The sequence below is a fragment of the Accipiter gentilis genome, chromosome 3 (assembly GCF_929443795.1).
Source record: "Accipiter gentilis chromosome 3, bAccGen1.1, whole genome shotgun sequence".
In the NCBI taxonomy this organism is placed as follows: domain Eukaryota; kingdom Metazoa; phylum Chordata; class Aves; order Accipitriformes; family Accipitridae; genus Astur; species Astur gentilis.
This window is the reverse complement of record NC_064882.1, coordinates 32058276-32084430: the sequence shown is the minus strand read 5'-3', so window position 1 is coordinate 32084430 and position 26155 is coordinate 32058276. Positions and strand designations below refer to the sequence as shown.

At 43.5% G+C, this 26155-nt stretch overlaps 1 protein-coding gene across 1 annotated transcript; it reads left to right on the top strand.

Annotated features, from left to right (window-relative positions):
- The first annotated feature begins 244 nt into the window (after window positions 1-244).
- Window positions 245-26155, top strand: LOC126034378 (ADP-ribosyl cyclase/cyclic ADP-ribose hydrolase 1-like). The gene is made up of 8 exons (XM_049792020.1): window positions 245-533; window positions 15823-15952; window positions 16620-16755; window positions 17548-17630; window positions 19352-19428; window positions 20143-20235; window positions 22505-22591; window positions 24485-26155. Exons 1-8 carry the CDS (start codon window positions 292-294, stop codon window positions 24564-24566), a joined length of 930 nt encoding a protein of 309 aa, XP_049647977.1. The 5' UTR covers window positions 245-291; the 3' UTR covers window positions 24567-26155.

The window sequence follows — 26155 nt, the reverse complement described above, 5'->3', positions numbered from 1 at the left end:
GGAACGGGGCGGGGGGAGGGGAGCGGCCGGTCCCCGGCCCCCCCCCCCCCCCTCCCCTCCCCCGTCGCCCGGCCCCAGCCGCGCTCTCCCGCCCCGGCGGGGGTGTCGGTGACCCCGGGGCGGGCCGGGGCCGTGGGGGGGGGGGGGGCGCAGCCCGTCCTCCGGTTTGGCCGGCGGGGCTGGTCGCGGGGCGGGGAGGAGGAGGCGCCCGGTGGGAGGCGAGCAGGGCTGTTTCGGCCGGGCGCTGGGGGAGCAGTTGTCGCCGCTCTTCAGAAGGGGAGGCCTCGCAGGATGCCCTTCCAGCAGGGCTCTGCCCGGACCCGGCAGCGCACCGTCCTTCTGGTGGGGATCGTGGTCCTGCTGGCCGCCCTGGTCCTCGCCGTCGTGCTGGCCTCTGTCCTGACTCACGGCGAGCGGGGAGAGGTCGCTCCGAAGATGCTGAAGTGGAAGGACAGAGGGACCACTAAGAACCTGCAAGAAGTCATCCTGGGAAGATGCTACAGCTACGTCATGGCGCGGTACCCTGAGCTGGGGTGAGTAGTGGTCTCGGTCGTGCACCAGGTGTGTAAAGCGAGTGGAAGAGCGACGGCTCTCGCCTCCACCCGGCCGCGGCGGCAGAGAGGAGTCGGCCGAGTAAGACCCCTGGTTTGCCGCAAAAGGCACAAACTCGGACAGCAGCTGCCCGTGCCCGGGTGGTGGCTTCTTAAGGAAACCACCTGCGGAACCAACGTGAGTAGTGCTAATCCTAGGTCAAATCACAAACGCATTCTGCAACTTCCTTAAAGCCGGCTAAAATAAACGCCGGATTCTTAGCAGGTTTGAGCGCGTGGAGGTGAAGGCAATTCGCCATAAAGCCAATCTGCCGAAAATCCCGTAACATGTGACACTGCATTCGCACGGGAGGGGGGAGAAGGAAGAAGGTTCGGCACAGAGTTGCAGGATGGGCAAAGATGTCAGAAAAGCGTTGAGACATACCTTGGGGTTTTCCAAAACCGAGGTTTTTAGCCTGTAGGTAAGACGTCGCAATGAACGCGGGCAGCTTGCGTGGAGAAGTACAGATGGATCGCAGTGCCAGCACGGCAGTCCCAGGCAAAAACGTCACCCAGTGGCGGTCCCTGCTCAGGCCATGGCAGCAGGTAGTGTAACACCCTGAGCAGCCCACCGACCTCTGCTGCAGAAGAAGATTCCCTGGGCCCAGGTCTGCAGTAGCATATGAGGGCTGAGAACTGGTTTTCTGATCCCCTTCGCCGCAGGGAAAGGCAGAGTATGAAATAAGGAGTGCCTTGGGTCCCCTGCAGGTACTGGGGACGCTCAGCCCCTCAGGACGGGATCCAGGGCAGGCGGGGTCTCTCAGCAGGGACCCAGCCATCACTTCTGTGGCACCAGCCACTCTACTCTGTGTCCTCGGTAAGGCTCTGGCAGAAGTTTCCACAACCCCGGGCTGAGTGCCCTGGGGCTGCCCCACACCTCGGCCAGGTGACAGAATCGTTGTGGTCTTGTCTCCAAAAAGATGATTGCCACCTCTCTTTTTCATTGAATTGAGCTGATAAAAATAAAGCTGTACACAGTTTGCTTGCATTTGGACTTCTCTTGGCCTCAGACGTCCGGTGCTGCATGGAAAAGCTGATTTGCAGCATTTGAAGGGAAATGGACATGTGGAAAATCATGGCCTGAGCATGCAGAGATTTAAATGCATGCTTTACATTAAACACCTAGGTTGGTTTAGTGAAGGGAAGGGGGTTTTCATACAAATAAAATTAAAAAGCGCCTGAAGCTTTTGCAAAGTCATGCACATGTTTCTAAAAGCATGCATCAATTTATTAAAGAAGTATACACTCAATATTTAAATCTGAAATTAATTTGAAGCCTAATAGCCTGTATTACTTTTGCTTGTTTCATTCAAATTGGGGTGCTGAAAATGTAAAAACCACTTTTGTGTGAGTAAGTTTCCAGCCAATGTCTCGTATGTTTTCATTCACAACACAGTCTGAAACCGACCTGGGAATCATTTCTTTAAGCAATTCTTTCAAGGACACTTTTTTAAAAAAAATCACAAAGCCATGATCATAAGCTTTCTAAAAAGGTTGTTTTTACAAGGCATAACATTTTGTGCTATTCTTAACCCAACAGTGTTTAACAGCTTCCTGGCTGTGAGCTCAGTTTCTTTCAGATGAAATTACTTCTGTATAGTAGGATCCTTTTTTGTTTTATTTTATTTGAGAGACAAATTTATCCGAGACGGAGAGCACTGTTAAAAGGAAAAATACGCTAGTTTACGTACACCTGAAATGTTCAGGAGGTTCCCGAACAGAGAATTAAATGTAGGTGCTTTTTCTGGGAATCCAACCTGAGATTCCTCGTTTCTGATTCTGCAGAGCTCAGTGCAGTTTGCCGTGTAACCAACCACTTCTGTTGCTGGTACTTTCTGACAATAAAGCGAGTACCTTTAGGACACATCAGGGAGCCCTGTATTTTTCATCCCATGCCCTTTCATCATTAGTGTAGGCCTTGGATCTTGCATCGCGTGAGATCTTTGGTGCACTTAATCAAAGAAAAGGAGCAGGAACAGGGAACTGCAGGAACTCAGGCAGGCTTATGAGCTGAGCAAGCTCTGTCCTATACTCAGTTAGGACTTTTGTTGCCGCTACTCCCACCATGGGAACCTCGCTGCCTTGGTTAGAAATCTTCTAATTTCTTCATAAATTTGTCCATAGTCTGGTTTTGCCCTCTTAATCTTATACCAACATATGCATTTGTTTAAAAAGCTCTGCTTTTAGTAAACTCATGGACATTTCCTCATATTTTTCCCTTTTTATATCGGAGCCACTAAGTTCCATCTTTGACAATATTTTCATTTTTTTAAAAAATAGCAATCTGTTCTACTGCAGTAGTTGGCGTGAATATTTACTCCATTTTGGAGTGCCATAGCTGTCTGGTTTTGGAAAAAAGGGGGATTGTTGACATACAAATATCGACTTTATAACATTTCTAGATATCACAGATGGATTTAACGGGGGCCACAAATCTACAGCCCCCATTTAGCTCTGCTTTTGCAACTGCATGCCATAAATCATGTGAGAAGGCCATGGACATGCTAATGTACACCTTCACCACCACGGCTGCTTTCATCCTGGAGGATACCTCCTTGAACTCTCCCTCACCTTACTGGAGCCCCGGACACCGTACACAGTCAGCACACCCTGGTCATGCGCTTCTCTTTTCGGATACGATCTGTGGGCTGAACCCAAGCCCAATGAGGTCACTGGAAAGACTGCTGCTGTCTGCAGTCAAGTTTTGTGAGCAGCTCATGCAATCAGATTTTATCCTGTTGATTTGCTTATTCTTCCGAATCATCAAAATGTTCAGGTGCTGAATTGAATTTGCTCGCTAAAGAGCAATCCTCAGGTACTGTATAAAGCACCTGCTGGTGATAATTTTGTTTAACTGCCTGCGTGCAATACAATCCTCGGTTTTATTTCTCCTGCTGGCTGGATGACTCTTATCATTTGTACACATACAGTTTCCTCAGTTAGTCCTCCTGTGTAGAACTGTTGTTGTGCCAAACTTAAGCAGAAAGAGGCAGGGAATACCAAATGCTTAAATAATGCATTTTCAACATTAGCCCCATTTTTTTTAGGAAAAAATGCGGATGGTACAGCAGCAGGCTTTAGGGGTTCTGCTCCCTGCACACAGAGTTGCACAGCTAGATACTGACATGAAAGAGCAGTATTCCTTTTCGCCTTCCCTGGAAAACTGGCTGCTGCCAGATGACAGAGCTAAAGCGATAGTTTGTCACGGCTCAGTAGTCTTGCCTTTTTTTCAACATTAACAAAAGCCGCAAGTTCTGCTTTCACTAGTCTTGCAAAAATCCCGTGCTCATCAACCATGGGCACTGGTATGTGTTGCAGTTTTGTCTGAATAAAGCCCTAAGGCAGTTTGGTCTGAAGAAAGGATTTGGCCTCAAATTCCTCCGTCTCCTCTTTCCCAGTGATGCGGACACCCTCTTGTGGCTAACAAACCCCTCGCAACGCTCATACTCCGGGTCTCCCGCAACGCAAATTTCAGTTCAAATTTACAAGACTTTATGCCCGGGATAACCAGAGGAGGGAAGGGCGGTGGGGTGCACGGAGCTGCATGCTCGCCAGCCCCAGGCTTGTGCGGGCCAGGTCAGCGCCGGATCACTGGGAAGAGCAGCGCTGGGGCGAGCCCGTGACTTTCCCGTCGCTCGGAGGATGCTGCTTACGAAGGGTTTGCGCCTTGATGCCTGCTGGGGGAGAACAGGTGGCAGCAGATGTAGCACGAAACTTGTTGATACGAAGGTAACTGGTTTAATTTCCCTCTTCACGTTGTTTGAATTGGCAGGGTGAGGTCAGATACGGTCGGCACTTTGTGACGCGGGAAAGGAGGGGAGAAGACGCGTTATCTAAAAGGTCATAGTTGCTGATCCCCAAAATGCAAACAATGCTCTTTTTTTTTTTTTTTCAATCTAGAAATAAACTCCTCTTACATTCGTGGCTCAGGAGATTTTTCATTCCCAGGTAATGACGACTCCGCCCTCAGATCTGCAGTCACTTCTCAGTCTGATTCACCCAAGCTAAGCCAAGCTTGCAAAGACTTGCTATTTAAAAATGGCTGAAGTTGAGACAGCTTGTTTTTTGTCTAACCTCTGCCAGTGAGAGAGCACCAAGGATGCAGACAGGGAGCCATTTCAGTAATGTATGTGACTTTCAGGCCCAGCAATCCTACTGTGTCTGACTAAGCATTGCAAAAACCCAGTGGTGAAGATGCAAAGCATAGAACTTCAAGAAATTTTTCATGTAATGTGTGGACAAACATAGATTTTCCCCTTAAATACCATTAGACCAACTAACGTTGTTTCTATAGTTAGAGGCAAATTGCTGTATAACAAATTTTAACAGTCTCTAGTTCCATTAAATTTAGTAAAAGTTGGAGCACGTTCGGGAGAGCTTTGTCTCCTGAATTCATGATCACGAGTGCATTTTGTCTTTCCATTCCTTTGCAGCCTGTGGAGATGGAGATATGTTTTGTCAAAAAGAACATATGGAACCATGATATTGTGTGAGATACTATTGCACTTACAGCATAATTTCTTCCAGAAAGAAATCTGGGGTTTGTTGTTGTATGCTTACTTTTGCATTTTTACCTTCATGCTTTGCTAGGCATTTTTAATTTAATTTCCTTGAATCCGGTCACTGATTGTTAACACTTTCACATCAAGCAGAGCACTAAACAACAGCCATGATTTGATTCAGTGTCACAAAAACCTTTGCTTTATTTTATATAACCATGACATTATATTCAAACTTACCTGAGACTTGTGTTTTCATGAGGAAAAAATGCCTTACATAAGACAAGCTTTTACTGAATCACAGTCTTCAGAAGAGCATGGTGCTACTACCAAGTCATAATGCATTAGCACCCTTTTTAGAGTGCACTGCAGAATTCTAAAGCTTCTCAATTTAATATACATCAAACTGCAAAGGATTTAGCTTTTTTTTTCTTTTCTTTTAGGTACACTTTCTTAAAAAAAAAAAAAAGGAATTGTTACACCATTTCTTGTGGTTCCAGAGCAAACAAATGGCTTCATTTGCACTATCTATCTGCGGAAAAAGTCACGGGGCCCTAGTGAACAAACTGAATGTGGGCCACCAGTGTGCCCTTGCGGCAAAGGGCAGTGGTATCTTGGGCTGGACAAGGAGAGGTGTTGGCAGCGGGTGGAGGGAGATGATCCTTCCCCTCTGCTCAGCACTGGTGAGACACATCTGGAGTGCTGGGTCCAGTTCTGAGCTCCCCAGTACAAGGCAGTCATGGACGTACTTGGAGCACATCTAGTGAAGGGCCACAAAGGTGACTGAAGTGTCTGACATACAGGGAGAGGCTGAGACCGCTGGGGCTGTTCAGCCTGGAGAAGAAAAGGCTTAGGGGCATCTTACCTGTGTGTATAACTACCTGGTGGGGGAAGTAAAGAAGAAGGAGCCAGGTTTTTCTCAGTGGTGTCCAGTTGCAGGACAGAGGGCAAGGGGCACGGACTGAAATACAGGAAATTCAATTTAAACATAAGAAAAAAACCTGCCTCTTGTTACTGTGAGGGTGATCAAAGAGTGGAACAGGTTGCCCAGTGACTTTGTGGTGGCTCCATCCTTAGAGACATTCAAAACCTGACTGGACATGGCCCTGAGCAATCTGCTCTGAGCTGGGGGTTGGATGAGATGATCTCCAGAGGTGTCTTCTTATTCTTCCATTTCTTAGAAGATGCTTTTAGGCTTGCAAGAGGTCCGTTGGATAGCTAGGTTACTGGGTAACTAGGACAAACAGAGATGCATAAACTTTTTGGTTTATCTGTAGTGGCAGTGGTGATATCTGTTCCTGGTTTTGGTTTGTTTCTTGGTATTAAGATGGGCACTGTATCATCATAATAACACACTCCTTATTAAAATGCTCAAGTCAGAACATTTGTTACAATGGGTCAGTGTACGCTCTTAGTATTTTTCTCCCTATTATTTCATGTGCCAATTCCTGTAATTTCTTGGTAACTAAGATATAATCATTATAAATATTAACAATTGAGTCTTTCTCAGAGGTACACTTCCACTGAAATATGCTCTACTGAGCTTTAACAGGGAACTGGAATATAACATTTAGTAGGCACAGATAGTTATTAGCACTTTCGGATGTAGAGGTACGGCCTTCAAATGAGTTCTTGTGCTGTTTAAGGCTAGTTTCCATAACTATTCTGGGCTACAAGATAGAGCTCCATCGGGGGTTTTTGTCATCTCTTTCTAGAGGCAGTTCATTAGAAAGAAATAATTTTCTCATTAGCAAGAGACAAGTTCATATGGCAGTGGGTACCTGTCATTTATTTGTTCTTGAGGTAATTAATCGCCAACATATTTACTTCTGCTCTTCTGGAGTATAAACATCAATGCTAGACTATGAAAGGCCATTCAATTCTGTGCAAAGCTCATACTCAGTTCTGTGCAGAAAACTTATCCTTCCAGGCTGTAACTCCACTGACAACAGCAACCCAAAGTCTGAGAGTGTCCTGCAAATATAAGGGGGAGGTGTCAAAAGATGCATTGTCTTTTTTCTGTGGCCAACATCGATGTACTTCTGAGGTACAGATATGCTGTTGAGATCAGAATTTATCTCTCGGTTTGGCAGCCATATGTCAACACCTGTCTGTTGTCTATATTGAGTTACAATCAAATAAAAATTGTTATTAAATGACTATATATTCTTCATATACTCAAACTTCTTACATTTATTTAACAGTGGTTAGATATTTAATGGTTCTTACTGCAAGGTTCCATAGGATTTCAAAGAATTTTTCTCATTTGGGTCAGCCTACACATATTGCATCACGATTATCCCACCATCATATACTAAAATTTCCTTGCAGTGAAAGTCTCCTTTGGTTTTAATCCCAGATATCGGAGAGAATATCATTCTGTCTGCACTGGCCTTCTACACATTAATCAGAAGTAATTGTTGATGAAATACTGTTCAACTTAGTTTTCTACTGCAACTTTATGCAGCTATTTAGTCATGGACAGTCAGTTAGCTGTCTGTTCTTTGCCTTCTCTCTTGCTTGTTGATTTTATAGAATTGGCTATACAGAGCGATGGTTGGTGGCTGTCTAAATTATAGCACCACCCTAGGACTGAAATTATTAAATGTTTAGATGAGCCAATCTAAGAGCTTGTTGTTGCTGAAAGGAAGACTCCTGTTCCCTCCCACCTCTCCCTGCTTCAGTTCTCCTGTAATATCCGTAAAGATGTCAGTGAAAGCAGCCATGCTCAGAGGCATTATTGTTCATCTGTCATTCCTAAGGTATGGTTAAAACTTGAGAACTGTTTAACACCTCAGAGCACCGTGGGGAAATATAACTCTGCTTATCCATAGGGATAGGAGGAATAGATCCTTTTTCCCTCTCAGGTCAAATGAAAAATCTCCCTCAAGTGTCCAAGGGTAAAAACAGATGCTAAAGATGCAGTCCATCTTCCCAGGTGATGGCACCAAAGTAAGGTATTAGCAAGGAGCTCACTCACAGTTGTACTAAATCTCCAATCTGTTCCCTTGTCCTACTGACACACATCACCCTTGAAGACAGTGACTTACTGAAAACTTACTGCATTTATACCACATCCCAGCAGTTTTAGTTCTATAAAAAAAAACCCCAATGATGTACTGCAAATTCATGTTATGGGGAAAAAAAAAAATATGCAGCTGCGTTAAGCCATTGTTTCCCTGCTATAACATACTTTTATTTAGATCATTCTTACAGAAATGTTTTTCCGAGTTTAATATTAAAAATAAAACAATACTAAAAATACACTAATCAAAGGGTAAGGTGCCAGCTTAAAATTGTTCCCTCTCATCTGTTGATGACTTGGCCCTCACTTGGAAGCTTAAACTGTAGAGCAACTATGATCCTCTGTCAAAATGCAGTCTAGGTGAGACTTCTGCCCTTCTAGAGGCTGCGTCCCACTTATAGAGCATCGCTGAAAATACCATCTGCTTAAGCAGCTTGTTTTTTCACCCAGGAAAGCTGAAATCCAGCCAACAAAAAAAAAAATCTGCTTATGTAGATGAACTCTTCACTGGTTTATAGCTGCTACCTCTTGGCTCAACCCTTCCCGGAAGGGTGATAAGGCTTAGTGTTGTCTGGAGCACTGATTCCCAACTCACATAAAATACTCCAGGAGCTATAAACCAAAGCCACAAGTACACCTGCCCTTAAAACCTTCTCATTCCTGCCAAAGGTGAAGGACCGGCGTGACAAGGAGCTATCATTAGTTCCAGGTCATTCCTCGTACACAAACGTACACGGCCCTGAGGTGCACCCAGTGGAAATCTCACCTTGTACTTCTTTTTTCAGACCTCCAGACTCCCCCACCTCTGCTGTGGGGAACTTAATTGCGCTGCCTACAGGCAACCTTTCCAGAAGTCGTCTTTCTCTGAGGCAGAGTTTTGGATCGCCGTCTCTTATCCTCAGTCAGTTCCTCTGGTGCTTTCTTTACTAGCTTTTGAACTATTTAATTAACAGAGAGCAATACTTACAAAATCAAGCTGCCAAAAAAATCAAGTGTATCATCCTCATATTGAAAAAAAGTCAGTTACCATAAATGTTACAGTGGCAGACTCTTTGGAATAATTAACCTAAGTGGGTAGCGAGTGGCTAGTGCTCATTGAAGACGTTGAGATTGACAGCTCTTCCATGATTTTTTTCCTTCATCCTTTCCATTGGTAATTTTGCCCCTCTATTATCCTAATGCTAAAAGCAGCAGACGGTAATCTCCTCAAATCCTCAGCGATGACAGCATATTGGGTGACCTTTCTTAAGTCACATCTGCCGGAATTTTTAGCGCAAAGATACCTGGTGGGAGATTGGAGGTGCTAGAGTGACAGGAACGAAGCTGGTCGGCTGTATGCAGGTACCCATTTTCCGACTCAGCGGTCTGGAGAGATGGGTCGGGCCGTCATCCGGCGTGAAGAACCACAGATCTTTGGGGTTGACCTCAGCTGCTGCTCCCGAGAAGTCCCTTCTCCCGCGTGATGGCAGTGTTCTCCTTGCGTTTGGCTCCTGGCACCCACGGCTCAAGTTGACTGTAGAGAAGCCCAACCACAGCTGCCTGGGCTGGGCTTGGCAGCGGCTCCGAAAAAAGCTGCTCCAAAGCAGCAGCGAGACACGGCAAGGCTGGAAGAAGGGAAGGGGCGGCAGAAGAAAAAAACAGAACTGTTTAGGGCAAAAAAGGTAGCCAAAGGATTCAGGGTTACAGAGGGCCTCCTCTCAACACAGGCGCAAAGGTTATTGTTCATTGCATAATTTTTGACAGCTTAAAGACATAGCTACTCATAAACTCACGTGAAAAAAACAAATTGAATATGGATGCATAAACTGCACCACTTTCTACAGCCATCGCAGTTTGTCTAAAAGAGGGAAATAAACTGACACACAGGCAAAGATGGGTCTGTTAGATGCAGAAATATTGCTACACCATTTTGATCCTTTGATATGCATTCTCTTTCTGAAACGTCTGGGCTTTTACAGGTGAAGATGGTGCCTTAGACTCCCAGCAGAGTGTGAACTGGTCTTACGACTTTAAGGAGGTTTGCTATAACCACAAACTTCTCACTGACTTTTTAAAGAGCCAGATTTCTGAGTGCTGAGGTGCATATGTGTATTCCTGTTTTGGCTAATGGTCGTAGCAAATGAGAAGGATTTTCCTATACAAATTGCAACTGCTGGTGGGGTTTGATGCCTGCGAAGGCCAGTTACATGAAGGGCTCAGGGGACTGTTTCCAGCTCTATCTTCAGAGCCTCACCCCAGAGCCACAGTTAAAATCTGAGTGTGGCCTGAAGCCATTGTCATGTTTTGGAACGAAAACAGGAGACCTTGGAAAAGCTGCTATTGATTGCAGGGGAGACCATATCTCACCAGGGAAGTGTCTCTGCCTGATAGAGTGATTTGAACAATATGGGCAGAGTCGATTGAGTTCTCCAGAATAAAGCCTGGAAGTCATTTTTCACTTGTAAATTTAAAATGGGTCCCATACTTGAAGCATCCCTCTCAGATTTTTGAGTAAAAAACTAGAGGCAACACAGCCCAAGGAAACACTGCCCTTCTTAAGGTGTTTTTAGCATCCAGTGTCAGTCCAGTGATGAACCGAAAGCAAGGCATTGTTCATGGTATAACTGAAATCAGCAGGAATGAAACTTATCCTTGATATTATACCAATTAAATCGATTTCAATTGCAGATGAATTTGCTCCATCATGTCCAGTTACAGAACAAAAAATAAATTACAAAGTAAAGAAAGAAAAGATCTATATTAATAGTGATTTCCCAGGTAGCTCAATGCCATCCCATTCCTTTAAGTGAAAGGATACTCTTTCAAGGTTAGCCAGACCAGTGTACTGATGTGCAAGAGATAATGATGCAGAAGCTGCCCATTTTTCTAATATGCACATTAAAGTTTGGCTGCTAGGATAGCTGCTAATGGAAATATTCTTGGCCCTAGCTTCTGTTTGATAGATTAATGTGATATTCATACAAAAGGTAAATGAATAGAAATATTCAAATTCATTGGAAAATGCAACTTCTACCCAAATCTAAGGACAAATGCAGGATATGCTTTGCCGTGTATATAACATTTGGATTTAATAAGGAAATGTAGTTTTAATAGTTATTTGTATCCCAGCCCTCATTCAATGCTGTAGTGAGTGCAGGATATAGTCTCTGTCTCCAAAAGGTCATAAGGCAAGTTCTGCAGTCCTCGCTTTCCAGAGAAAGGGTTGCAGGTTCAGTTCTTGAGTTTACAGCAGGTTTCACAGTGTTTCTTCTAAGTCTGATAGTTATTATTTCATATTTACCAGCATTTCCCAAACTCTGTTCATAAAAAAAAAAGAAAAAGAAAAAATTAAACATAAAATTAGAGTATATTTATTTTACACGTCACTAAATTTGGGTTAAATATTTCAGATTCTGTACTAGAATAAAAGGCCTTAAATATATCAGCATAAACAAAGTTAGCCTCAAAGGAAGAAATCCATTATGCATAAAGATATGACATTTGCAGATACGATGCAGAATTAATATGTAACTCAAAACATAAAAAAAAAAAAACCAACAAAAAAACAGAGAAGGAGACCACACAAGACCCAGAGCAGTGTGGTACATAAGCGTATTCACCATGGACTCCTGCATCTGAATTAGATAAATTTAATTAACTAGTAGACTGCTGATCTCCTTTGCACCCTTCCTTTCTTTTGTAAACCAAGAAAGAAAATGAAATTAGTCCATTCTGTGACTGAGAACTTCCCAATGAGAAGTTGGGAGCAGCCTTAAGAGGACAGTTTGCTTCTCAGGCATTTTTTGGCAAGGTAGGTGTGCTTGTTTCAACCTGAAACTGTTCTTGCTGGAATTTTTAGCATACCAAATGCCAGCAGACTTTTTGTATTGTTTTCAGGAGGCGCAGAACTACAGCAGGTCTCTGCCCTTACCTCTGCTCAGTGTGAGTTAAATGCTGCACACCAGACAAATATTTTCTTGCTGTGCTGGAAAAAGGGACGGGTGAAACTTTATTAATAGTGTCTACCTCAATAGTGAGGCTGGAAGGAGTGGCATATCTTCCTGGAGCTGGGATTAACAAATCCTAAAGTCTTCTCACTGCTTATTTTTTCATATATCAACCAAAATCATAGTTCTATGTGGCTGGTAATCTCTTTGAGATGTAAGGCAAAACCTGTATTTCATATGAGAGAAAAAGCTTTCTAATGGCAGATCAATGAATTAATTTTATTTGGTTGTAAAAACATACGAGTTGATAGGTAAGGACAGCAAAAATGAAATATTATTTAGCTTTTGTACGTGTTTTTTTACATTGAAGATCTGTATTTTGATTTCTAAAACAATGCTGAAATTGCCTAGTTACTATAAAAGCTCATCTTCATACCTTATCACTCCTCCATGTGGTACAACTAAAAGTACCACACCAATTACCAGCTGTAGGAGAGCTTTCCCCATTTGAAGGCTAAGCCCTACCACTTCTATGACATTAAACCTATAGTTTTGCTCAGCGCTGCCAGGACTGCAGATAAAGACTCTTCTCTTAGATATGGGTGACATCCATGCATGTCATCAAGTGCTGAGCGTGGCGTCTTGAAATGCTAGAAAACTGATGCTTTGAATTTGTGACTCATCAAGCTGGTGCAGCAGGATCGTGAATCACCTGGATGGCTGTTGCTTGGTGCTTCTCATGGCCATGACTTGAGTCCAGCAGCTGAAATGCTTTGCACTGTGTCTATCACTTACCTCTCTGCTTGGAATTAAAAAAACCCAGTTTTTTTCTTATGATTCTTTGAAAAATATTTTGTCTTCTGAGACCAAGCTTAAAAACTTTGCAGTACGAAAGGATAAATGACCAGGTAACCAGCTGTCACCTGTAGCTGTTAACACTGTTACATATAACAGATTTCAGGAGTAGCTTAAAAAAAAGAGTCTTGTTAGCAGGGCAAATCATTTGACAGATTAGAAAGTGTGAGCCATATAAATGTCTGTGAGATGTACCAGTGCTTACAGCCAAGCCCTACAAATTCTCTTTATGATACCGTTGGCTATGCAAAGCAAAGGGAACAGGAACCTATTCTGTAATGTCACCCCTTAATCAGCAGGAGCCTTCTCTTTTGGCTGATTCAGTGTGGTGATGTTGTCATCCTATGTGGCAGGGAGAGGTATTTACAACTTCCCAACCCCTAAATGAAGTACTGAAGTTGGGAGGATGGTCTCTGTGGGTTACTTACACAGTTTGCAGCTAGAGACAGGCTTCTCCAGGAGAAAGTTTAATACATCCAAGTTAAATTCTGCTAAGTAAAACATGTGAATACTCCCTGACATGACAGTGCAACAGCAAAGCAATAACTGCTCCCTAGAGCACCTACAGTTTGGCTTCTTACTTCTACAGTGACCATAACTGAAAGTGCCTTTAGGCTCCTGGATAAAAGACAATAGCGCAGTAAAAAATCATCACTGTTATTAGTCTTTACTTACCTGGAGGTAAATTTGGTTCATACAAACCAGAGGTATGGTCCCTAACACAGCTGGGGCTGCCCCTGTAACGGACTGGCATGGTAAAAAATTAAATTTGGCATGTGGCCAGAACTGCCCCGGTTGGACAGACAGCCGGAGACCCTCCAGGCTGACCTGCCTTGTCCTGCCCGCAGGCTCTGGCTGTGTTTCAGACAGCACTGTCCAGTGGCAATACCCAAGCTTGTTTTAAATCAGCAAGGTCACGCTGTAGGATATGGGCAGCCCAGATAGAGCTCTGCAGCGTGATGGCTGGCCCAGGAGTGAGAGATCAGGACGTATCCACCATAGACCTTTCACTGAGGAGGACTGGAGGAAGCTGGGGCATGGAAACCTCCTGTAGTAACCACCAAGGGTGGTATGACCTCCCAATAACCACTATCATCTATAATGCTAAGTTAGATTTATTACTCGTGTGGTCTTTATTTTCTGTAAGGCTTAGGAAGGGAAGGAAGAGAGTTCATGTCCAGACACTGAGGAAACAGCCAGGAGCTGACAAGTGGCTCTGGGTCCCGCAGTTTAGACACGGCTCATGTAATACAAACAGCTCAACTCTCTGCGCTCCAGTTTGCCCCTCTGATGCTCAAATGGGCACTCGGTAGAAACCGTGATCAAGTTCAGTAGCTGGAATGAGATCACACAACTGTAGGGAAGATTAACTTGAAAGTGTTTGTAACTCTTCAGTGAATTACTACTGTTTTTTCTTAATCCTTTTAGGACGATTTTTAAGACTAATCAAATTCCACATCCTACGTGTTACCCAAGTACCAACTAGTAACAAAGCCCGCAGCTGTGTGTCTGTCCCATACTAACTGATCAGTGCTATTTTTATAGCGCTCTGAAGGCATTGGTTTCTTCTCACAAAACAAAGTCCATTCTTCAAATGGCTTTTAGTGGGAGCACGCTGGGAGCTGATCGCAAACAGTGAAGAAAGAGTGGATGAGTCAAAGACAGTCAGAATAGTTTCATTCAGACAGGCAGACAGCAGGATAATGCAGCCAGGGTTTTAAATTTACATAAAATAGGGAAGAGAAGGATGCAGAATCACTGCATTACTGTCACTGCTGTGATGAGAGGGGCAGGCTTTCTGCGTGGGTCTGAAACTATGGGAGCATGAGGAAGAAGGAAAGGGCACCCATGGGGGACAGCCTTGAAAACACATACTAGACAGACAATAATTACAAATTAGCTTAACGCAAAGTTTTCATTCATTACCTCAAGTACAAGGAGGCAAACGTCCTGAGCCATCCCAAATGTTATTGTATGCTGCAGCCTCAGGAAGGGAGCATGGCACTACTTCAGTACAGACATACGGTTGCGTGCCTGCACTGTGCAACAGATTTCCTCTTGGTAGCACGAAAGGAGCCCTGCTTCTGTCAGCAGGGAGGCGCTTTATTTCCTAGGCTGATGAAACAGCGTCTTAAGAAACACGTGTACGCTGAGGTGATAGGGTTGTGTCGTGGCATGAAGCAGTTCCCCCCTTGCAAATTCAGTGGAATTCCTCTGACTCATGCCAGCGAGAGCAAAAGGGCCAGAACCTGTAATGTGGTAGAGGATCAGGAGGAGAATGAAAAAACCCGCTGGAGACCAAGCACCTGATCTGGATCTTGGTTATACATGTGCAAATCCGCTGTGGCTCCACCAAAGTCAATAGCTGCAAATTAGTGCATAAATGAAAATAGTATCGGGTCCAAAACAGCCAGACCCCTGCTTTTGTTTTAGATAAAATTATAGATATTATTTCTGCAGGGTTGAACACTCTGCAGCGAGACACGTGGGCACATTTTTGGCTCACTGTACCTGAGGAGGCAGAATCCTTCAGCCATAATTTTAAAATGTGCAAGTTATAGTCTGCCACATTTGCTTCTCATGATTCGGTATGAATACTCAAGAAATTTGATCTTCTGGTTATGTGATATCAGCACTGTCCTTTTTAAGGGACAAAAACATAGAGGACATTCAGATATTGCAATAACCAGTAATTTAAAATGCAGGAAAGAGAGAAAGAAAGATGTTTTAGAACTGCTCATTCCTCAGTTTTACTTAATTTGCTGAAGATATTCTGCTTTTGTAATGGATAATATATTTTGGTGCCTGAGCACAGTTAGACCTCTTCTAAAATCCGATCCATAGTGTTTGACGGTAACAGAAGGAGATCCTTTCACAGCCATAAATACTCATAAATACTAATTAACTATGTTTTAATCTTTCGGCAGAGATAAGGATTGCCTAAAAATATGGGAATCATTAAAACATGCGTTCATTTACAAGGATCCCTGTAATATTACATCAGAAGATTATCAGCCTTTAATGGAGTTAGCGAGTCATCCTATACCCTGTAACAAGGTAACAGTACAATGCATGGTGGGCTGCTTAAGTAGGATTGTTGTGGGATGGCATGCCTGTGGAGTGCTCTGAGTGACGGGATCTTGTCCATAATGATTGTGAGGGTCTGCAGTCGACGAGGATGTTTTGCTCTTGCACCTACTGCAATAGTCCCGCAGTTATCACCTTTGGACCGCAGTAACCCTGTTCATTCTCTCTCTCTGGAAGTCATCCCTGTGTGAGGCTTGCCTCAAACCTCGGTACTGGGGTCGTCCTGGTGAAGTGACAGAGATGTCCCTGTTCCCTGAGCATACGGCTCTCCATAAGGAGCATGCTATCATGCTGTCAGAGGGACACGGCTTCCAAAAAGCTGCTCTTCCATGCGCAGTTCAAAATCACACAGCAAATTAAGTATATATCCTATGAGAACGAGTCAAAGTCTTTCTTTCAAAATGCTTTACAGGCTGAACACATCCATTTCCACAAAAAATGACCACCCCAAAAGATTTTGGAAGTGGAAGTGTGGGCTGCAGAAATAAGAACTGACCCACTAAGGTGAACTTGCAGCATTTCAATAAAAACTAAAACTCCTTCATTATCATGAAAACTTTTTGGGTTTCTCCAGGAAAATTTCCTGACCAGCTCTAGTATAAGTAACACTTACTAGACATTGTACCTTATTTCACAGTCACTGTTTTGGAGCAAGACAAATGACCTCGCTCATCGTTATACAAAATCCAATCAAAATTTCCTTACCTTGGAGGACACCTTGTTGGGTTATATGGCTGATAGGGTTTCATGGTGTGGAGACCCTTCTGCCCCAGGTAATAAGTCCTTTTTTTTTGCAAAACAAATATGAACAGTGGAATTCCGGATTATTCTTTTCTCTTATATATCTAGACCTAAACACAACCCTTTTCACATAGTCTTTTCTTGTAATTTAGTTTAAAACCTTAACTGTATGTCTGTCCCATGTTATGGAAGACTGAAAATAATACTTAGTTCTCAGGTTAATTTAAAAACCACCGCTTTGGCTGTTATCAAAACACCAAGTTGCTGCTTGGACTAATGGTCACATCTAGACCTCTTTATCTAGATTACTCGCTTCCTTCCTGTGACTTCTATGGGACACACTGCAAAACAAGAATGCCGTTCAAAAAGGTCCTGGCTATGGGCCAGTCAAAGTGGCAGGGGCAGCATGAGGGCAGCTGCCCTCATGACTCCTGGGTTGGTGCTTAAGGTTAGCAACCTCTAAACTGGGCTGGAATTACTGAAAATTTTGGGCAAAGTTTAGTTTTTCTGTGCAATAGGACAGTATTTGTCAAGAGCCAACCTGTTTCCAACATTTAGGCCTGCATGTTTTCCCTTCTCAGTTTTCTGAGAATTATTTGCATGCAGGGCCTGCAGCTGCCTCTCTGAAACCTGTGTGAGCAAAGAGGAAAGCCTTTGAACACATGCAAAGTCCTTTTCCTCTTAGAGCCCTTTCCTCATGTAGCCTTCTTGCTTTGGTAGGGTGCTCATCTTTTTGCCATCGTTAATCAGCTCTCAAAGCCATATAAACATTGCAACAATATTCATTCTAACCTTAGCTGTTCTATAAACGTATTTCTTCTCAGGAATCAACTATGAATCTTGTCCAAAACGAAGTGAATGTGAGAGCAACCCTAGCTCTGTGTTCTGGAAAATGGCATCCAAGATGGTAAGATCTAGAATAAATCTCCCCTAATCCAAGCATGTTGAAAGGCACTAAGTTTCTGACACTGCCAAAACCGTGAGTTTTCAGACTGGACTTAAAACATGGAATAAGTAAAACATCACATGAGCTTTAGTTTCAGGTGCTAAAAATCATGGCGTTGGAAAATTATATTTCCAAGGTCCCATATTTTATGTGCAATATTTCATGTCACTGTAGTTTGGGCATTCTTATTGGTGGACAGAGACTGTGTGCCAGCGTCTAGAACAACACTCAGCAGACAGCTAGAGCTTTGCAAATAATACTTACAATAATAATAATCACCACCTTAATTAAATCACAGGACTGAAATTGCTAAAATAAAATACATTCTAGCATGTTAACGTTGAGAGCAGCGCCCAAATTGGCAGAGAAATTTTCCAAGGAGCTGAGAATCCCCTTGCACCTTCCCAGCATAAACCTGAAGAGTACATCCTCCCATAACAGTATCTGCCAAGGTTCCTATGACGTACCCACCCGTATGCACATGCAAACTCCCATCACATGAATGAGACCCTGCTAGTCTGAGTTAAGCAGTTAGCCTGCCCTTGTTGAGTCAGCACTTCACAGAAAAAAAAAAACTCTCCTGTATCCGTTTAATTTTACATGTCTGTCAAGACTTCACCCTTGATATGACTATTAGTAGATGACTGCCCAGGTGGAAAACAAGCATTCCTGTACACTTCAGCTCTCGTGTACATAAGAAAAAGTCTACTCACTGTAAAAAAAAAAAAAAAATTGTTTGGGGGTAAACTAGTTTCCATGTTCTTGTTAATCCCCTCAGTTCCAGAGCCTGATAGGGATTAAACCACCATACAGAGTCAGGCTTGCTCAATTGTAGGCTTTCTAGTCCAAATAAATTTAAGATCTACTAAAATTCATGCTTATTACATTAGAAAGTTATACATAATGAAAATGCCCTGCAACTTCACATCTATCAAGGTCTGAGTTTGAGCCACATTGTTTAGATGTGAGAGGACTTGGAAGATCTGATAAGTACGGTCACCTGTGTCAAGCTTTTTAAAAAATTTTTGTCTTACCAATGGATTATATATCTAGAGTGGGTACTTTATGTTGTAACCTTAGTAATCTTTGAATATTTGGACATAAGTTTTAAAGAATAAAGAGCAGTGATTACACGATCCGGTAATTTAAAAATCAAATCAAACAAATCTTGGTGATGAGTTTTACTAAAACGACTGGGGAGAAAAATCCTAAGCCACCAAACAACACAGAGCATGAGTCACAAGGTAACGAATACACGATAGTTTGCGTGTCCTTAAACTAGTAGTACCTCTGTTCCGGCTCATCCTCACTGCCTGAGTTAAAGCAGTCTGAGGATTTTTCCATGTTACTACAGCCCCATCAGAGCTGTAGGTGCTGGGGCTCTGGAAAGTCCTATAAATACTGAAAACAGCAGTGACAGCAAAGTTGCTATACCAATCCCATGCAACCTCAGAGTGCAAATTTATAACTGGCTAACGCAGCTTTATCACAGTTTTGCCATAGCCTTTAGAGGCTTTTATTTTTTGCACTGACATGTTTTCTGCAAAAATACTGGCCAGATCTTCTACTCGTGTACGTCAGTTCTGATGACTTCGAAGAAGTTACAGCAATTTGTACTAGCCCTGAATCTGACATGGCGCTGCACGTAGTGTCAGAGAAAAATGTCCATTTGTTTTGTTCAGTTTGCAGAAGCAGCATGTGGTGTGGTTCAAGTGATGCTCAATGGATCAATAGAAGCTGGAGCTTTCAGAAACAGCAGGTATTTACTCAGCATGCTACCATTCATGTCTCTGTGGGGCCTGCACACTGGTGAACATATCTTTGCCAGTGAGTCCCAGTGCAAAATGGATTTTGGTAAACTCATATAGGGGTTGAAACCACTGGCTGTTGTAGAGCTGATTCACTTAACTCCTTCTATACAGTGACTATAATTGAAATCCTTCAGAAGGTATGCGGGTGGGGTATCCAGTGTGCTCTTACTACACAAAGTAACTTTATTATTAGAGTTTATTTATTCATTACACATGAATGACACATTTCTAACTGTCCATGGAGCTGACTAGATTTTACCCCTCCAGACTGTTATTCCTCGGGTTACCTGGCTGGAAGTGCAGTCTTGAATAGTATTGAAATGTGAAGAATATGCTGGTCGGGGGAATAGCCATGTTCATTTCCCTTGCACCAAACCAAATCAGTAGCCAATAAACCTCACAGGAGATAAGGCACTAAGGATGGAAAAACTTCACCTTGTTTCAGTCTGCAGACAGTTTCAAAAGTTCTCCTGAAGGTGAAATAAGAATAAGGAGAAAATATTTTATCGTAAGACAATTAAATGAAAATCCATTGGCAAGATAATGTTCTTTCACTGAGAATAATAGCAACGCTAATAAGCACTAGGATTTGGGGAACATACTCTGTACGTCTTTCTCGGATAATCAAGAACGTTTTGCTTTTTCATGTCCCATTCTTACAGCATCTTTGGAAGTATTGAGATCTTTAACCTAAATCCAGATAAAGTCTCTGCAGTACACATTTGGGTTATGCATGACATTGGTGGACCTCAAAGGTAAGTCACGCCGGTACGAATTGTCAAGCAGTGTGTAGAAGGCAGACGGCACAGCTCAGTTCTGACGAGTGGCTGTCTAACGGTGACAGTGTCTTAAACCCGCTCATGAAACCTGCTCTACATTCACTCTCCTAGCTGCTTACTTTACTGGAAAGAATAAGACTTGTACTGTTATTTTCTTCATTATTTTTCATAGGTACTGCTGAATGGTTATAGCTAAGACACAATGACATTTTCCTTGCTTTCAGGAGGTCCCATGACCTTTAAATTCCTTCCAACCCCACTGAGCTCTACAGATTTTTATTATGGGTGCAGCACTGAGCAGGCTGCATTTGCAAGGGTGAACAGCTGGAAAATACATTTGTCCACAGGAACACTATAATTATGCTGAGCAGAACCATTTTTGATAAAATAATTTCAGATGCTGGAACAGGTTTCCCAGAGAGGTTGTGGAGTCTCCATCTGTGGACATACTCAAAACCTAGTTGGGTCCTGGGCAACCTACTCTAGCAGATATCAGTTGGGCTAGATGATCTCAAGCAGTCCCTTCCAACCTAAATGATTCTGTGATTTTTAATAACAAATCTGTAGTTTAAATGCTTACCATGGACTTACTGATACCAGAACAGTGACCTCAAATCACATCTGAGCCTTTCTGAGTGACCTTTTTCATCCCAATCAGATTCATTCTCAGATCTGTCACATTTCAAGCACTGAGCATGAGGCTCAGTGCCTTTGATCCCTATCTTCAGAGCCGGTTCTGTGGTTCATGTGGTTATAACGCACTGCCATGGTTTCTCCCGTTCCTAAGGACCCCTCCTGACAGGGGCAGCAGCTTTGGTGCTGTGGGTCAGGAAGCAGGCTGTGATGATGCAGTGCAACTCGGGAATGAGTGTGGACCCTGCAGAGACCCTTGCTCAGGCAGCCTCAGTGTCTGACACAGTACCAGCTCCAGTGTTGCAACCCCTGCCCTAGCCCGGACACCCAGAAGTGTCTCTTTGCCCCACAAGCTGACGTATCTATCACAGCTCACAGGCACGCATCTATCCTGTGGTCAGCGTGCCAGACATACTTTTGTGGCCCATTGCATAGAGGTTTGCTGAAGAAAAGGACATTGAGTAATCTGTACCTTAGTTCCCCCAGCCATGGCACTTGATCCTTTCTCCCATGATTTCCCAGCATCAGAAAAGCCATTACATTCCTCCTTAATAGTTTCAACACCCCGGTGCCCTGCCAGCCTTCTTGACACATCCTCCTCCTGTGCCAAGCTCACAGCAGTTTCCTTTTTATTTTCTATTTGCTCCCAAGGAGAAAGAGGGAGGATGGCTCCAATAATATGTATTCCTTTTATCTTCTGATTTGTATTCCATGTTGAATCACTGATAACATCTGGCAAGTCTAGTGAACACAGAAGAGTTGGCTCTGCTTTCCATTAACACCATATGTTAGGAACTAGAATTGCCCCAGTATTGTATCATTGCCCTGATGTGTGTTCTATACTTTGGACCAGGACATTATTTTTATCCTGAGATAACAACTCTTTTGCAGTATCTCTGTCTGTATCTATGACATTTGTCAATCCTCTCACTACAGCTTTGGGGCCCCTTGGGCCATTTCAAGCAAACTAAGCATAGAGATAATGATCTGAAAGGTATGACATTGCTACATGCTTCATGAAACCATGGAAAAAAATACACAAGTTAGGGCTCCTACCAGTGGAAAAGTGGTTGAAACAGCCCCTTGTCAAAACAGAGTACCAGCAGCCACAGACTGAGTCAAACAGATCGGAGGTGCCCGTAGCCTGCTTCCTCCCATGTTTTCTGTCTGCTTTCTCCTGTCTTACGTCCTACCTGGGCCTTAGCTGCTGGTTTTCATGATTGGCCCTTTCTCCTCACACAGAGGACTTGATCCCTTTGTCCCTCCACAAATTGGAACGAGCCTTATATCGTGCTGCTGTGGATGGAAGCCACCAGCAGCTCTGGAGCAGTTCTAAAGCACATTGAACTGTGAATGGAACCGAGTTATTTCCCCCAGGTATCTTCCTGCACAAAGTTCTTGTGCAAGATGCACAGCTGAACGTCACATAGTTTCTACCAGTAAAGGCCTAATGGTAGGCAAAACGCTACAAAGCCAATGGACTTTACAGCACATTAGCAAACAAGCTTTTAAAGAATCTTACCTGAAATAAAGCAAAGTGACATAGTGTGGAATTTAGCTGAGCTTCTTGTACACACAAGGAATGCAAGTAACGGAAGACTTTTCTCTCCAGTGAGTCCTGCTCGGGTCATTCCATAAAGAGGTTAACAAGCATCTTAGAAGAGCGAAACTTTAAGATCACCTGTGAAGACAATTACAGGTAATTACCTGCTCTTATTGGTGACAACTTGCTAACGTAAAACTAATATTGCATCTCCCTCTTGACTTAACATAGGTTTACAACAAGCTGGAGCAGACTCCCCTCTTACGGCCGTCACATCCCTTCGCTGTGGCTGTGTGCTTCGCAGGGGCTTCTCTCGCGCTGCAGACCTCGTGTTGGCTGGGTCTGGGGCTTGCTCTCTGCCCTGCGCTTGCCATTGAGCATGTTCGGTTGCCTTCAGGGAAGGAGCAATCCAGCCTCCTTCAACAGATTTTCATCTGACCGGGCTTTTACCTACAAATCAGAACCAAATAGGCAGCTTTCCTCCCTGCTGCATGCAGATAACACAGCACGTCAAGGATGGTCTGTACTTTCTTTGCTATAGTTTCAGCTTAATTTCTGTCCAGCTGCTTTGTCAGAGCGTGAGACACGAGACATGATAAGCATTATTAATTACTATAATTCAGCATTGTCAGGAGAGAAAAAACAGAGTCTGGGAAACAGCAGCCCAAGTTCTGACTTGCCTGAAACCTCCATCTGCCTGCTGAGGAGATACAAAAGCCTAAGACCCTTTATCCCTCTGTGTGGGTTCAGAGACCTTCACACAGAGCAAAAGTGTTCTTTAGTGACATTAGAAAAGCAGCAAAGGTTCAACATATTACTCACATCTTATCTGTCAGGAACAGCTTTTCAGAGCGAAGAACTCATGCTTGGGAAAGAACATTTCCAAAGTAAACAAACATTTCTATGAACTACTGAGTTCATGACATTAGTTTTAAATAAGGAAAAGTTGATCTGCAAAGGAGACAAATGCTTTATCTGGTGACAGGACTTTAATCCTGAAAGCGGAGCAATATATTCCTGTTTAGGTATTTGCTGAACCTTATAAATGGGTGCTCTGCAGATTGTGAAAAAATTAACACTGGTGTGGTGCATAAATCTGCCAAATTGTGATGCTTGTGTACTCGCTTTCTCTTTGGGTAAATGCAGCCTTTAACCAATACTCCCAGGACCTGTAAGTAGGTACAGATTGTTTCAGCCTATGATGAAATAAGCTAAGGGGCCAGAAACGACGGGGAAATGTGTAGTAGCTTAGATCCCTCATGGCTCAGCGCAAGGAGAAACCTGTAACACCTCATGAAGAGATGTTGACACACTTGTTGCTGCGGCTCACAACCCGCTTCTTAAAATAGAATAACAAGTAGGGTGTTTTGTCAGACCTCAACTAACACATACATAAACAACTGTGTAAAGCAACACGGACAATTAATTTTACTATTTTATATACAAAGCAGTAATAAAATAAGCAATTTACATGTGCAGTAAAACTCTTCAAGATAGACCATGTAAGTTAGCTTCACTTCCCTGAAGTCATCACAAACAGAACCGTGTGGTCCGTATCATCTGAGCATCTGGCTTTTCATGCCACGTAGCAGTTGATACTGATCATTTTCTCTTGCTTTTGTCCATGTCAGCAGTGTCTTCCAGAAGTAGCTCAAAAAATAGATTCACTGGATGTACTTCTAGCAAAAAATCTACTGAGTAAGCAAGCAAGATGGTGAATTTCCAGCATGGCAGCAGCTCCCTACTCCATGCAAGAGACCTTACTTCTTTTTCATAATTATTTTTGTTATCACAGCACAGCTGACATGCTGTGAGTTCACACCCTACTTTATTCCATACTCTCTTGCTCTCGTCCCTAGCCCCTATAAACACCAAAGTTATCTTTGTGCAACAAGATCTAAAAACAAATTATCCTAAGAACAGACACCCACTCGATAAGCAGAGGTGTAAGATGGACTTTGACTTTCACATTGCATTTAGTAGCTGTGGAGTTATTCTGTTGTGCTTGCACAGTAGTTACTAAATGTTTGGGTTTGTGTCTTACCACAGGCCAGTTCAGCTCCTTCAGTGTGTGTATAACCCTGACCACACAGACTGCAGACTTTGCACCAACACCACAGCAAATCTGTGAAACGAAGTCCTCCGCACTACTGAAGAATTCCATTGTTTGTGTATAAGGCTGGAAACATGTGGCTACATAGCTTAGAGTGATAAATAGTAGCGTGGTGTGTACAGAGTCCATAACCAGAAATCCTTGCTGTGATCCTAACAGCCAAGTAGCAGGAGATGATACTTTAGGTGTGATTACTGTACACGCACGCACACAAACATACTATTTCAGAGGGGCCGCGGGCATGTTCAGTGGTTGAGGGCAGACGCTTTAGCCTGCTTTGCTCCCTCCTGTACAGCTCCCCTTGTGCCCAGAGGCTCAGAGCAGGGATTCCCTGGGCATGCACAGAGAAGAAAGAGACTTTCCAGCAGAGGCAGAACTTGTTCCTATCAGCACTCGGCTTCCTCCCCGCTGGAAGGCTGGATGGGAAATGACCGGAGCATGCCACACTCTCCCTGCATCCCAGTGCAATATCCCCCAGAAGGGAACGTTGCCCAGTGGCACATGGTATAAACCGTGTTCCTCCCAGGCACTGTGGCACCTCTGAGCAGGTAAAGCGAGCGATGGAAGAGGCAGAGCGGTTCTTACCTTTTAATGGGCATCGCATCCCACACCCCAGCTGGTGGGGAAATGGCTGAGCTGAGCCAAGAAAAGACCAGAAACCGCTCATAGGGTTGCCAGCATCTGTAAGAATGTGTTGAGTGTTTAGCTGGGGAGAGAAAATAGCAAGACTGACTCAGACAGCCCCATTAAAATCCCACTGGAAACATCATTGCAGTTCAGATTACATTTTATTCTTAATATAGCAGCAAGTGTAAGCCTTCCAACTTTCATAAAAGGTCCCTCAGGCCACAGCTTAGCCATCCACTGGAATAGAGACAAACATCAAAAGGTTGCCACAATAAGCAGTCTCTCTTGCCCTCAGCTTCTGAGGTGAAAGGTGATGCCTTGCAGTGCATGATTCACAAGCACGGACATGCCGTAGTACAGTGAAGGAGCAGGTTTCATTGATTTCCTTGGATTTCTATTTTTCTGGTCCCATATGCATAGTCAAATGCAGTGTTCATAACAAAACAAAGATCTGAGGCCAGCTTGTGGCCATGGCTGTAGTGCCTTTGCGTGGTGCCATTGACACTAAGAGAACAGAGCAGGCTTTGCTACAGATATACTCCTAGGTGTTGCAGTGCCAGCGTAACCAGCAGTTGCCAATTCATTAGGCAGACCGAGGTTTCTATGATCCCACAGGGAGAAGGTTATAATGCGGTATGTTTTAGGGACTACCCAGAGTGTGAAGCATCTTTATGGAACTGCACAAGCTGGTGTAATTTCGAGCATTTCTAGATAAACCTTTTTTCTGTAATACACAGGCCTGCACTGAGCATAGCTGGACCACACCCAAGACCTCACCCATAATGTTTACATTAAGTGAAATGTATTTTTATTTGCACTCTGTTATGTAACTACTTAGATGCATCAACACAGACACATACCAATACTTTCAAATAGGTAATTTCTGACTACAGGTCAAGAGTTTGTCTTCACGCTCACTTTTGTACCTCTTCTGTTCTAATATAACATGTTGACTGTAACATCAAGATCTATAATAAAAT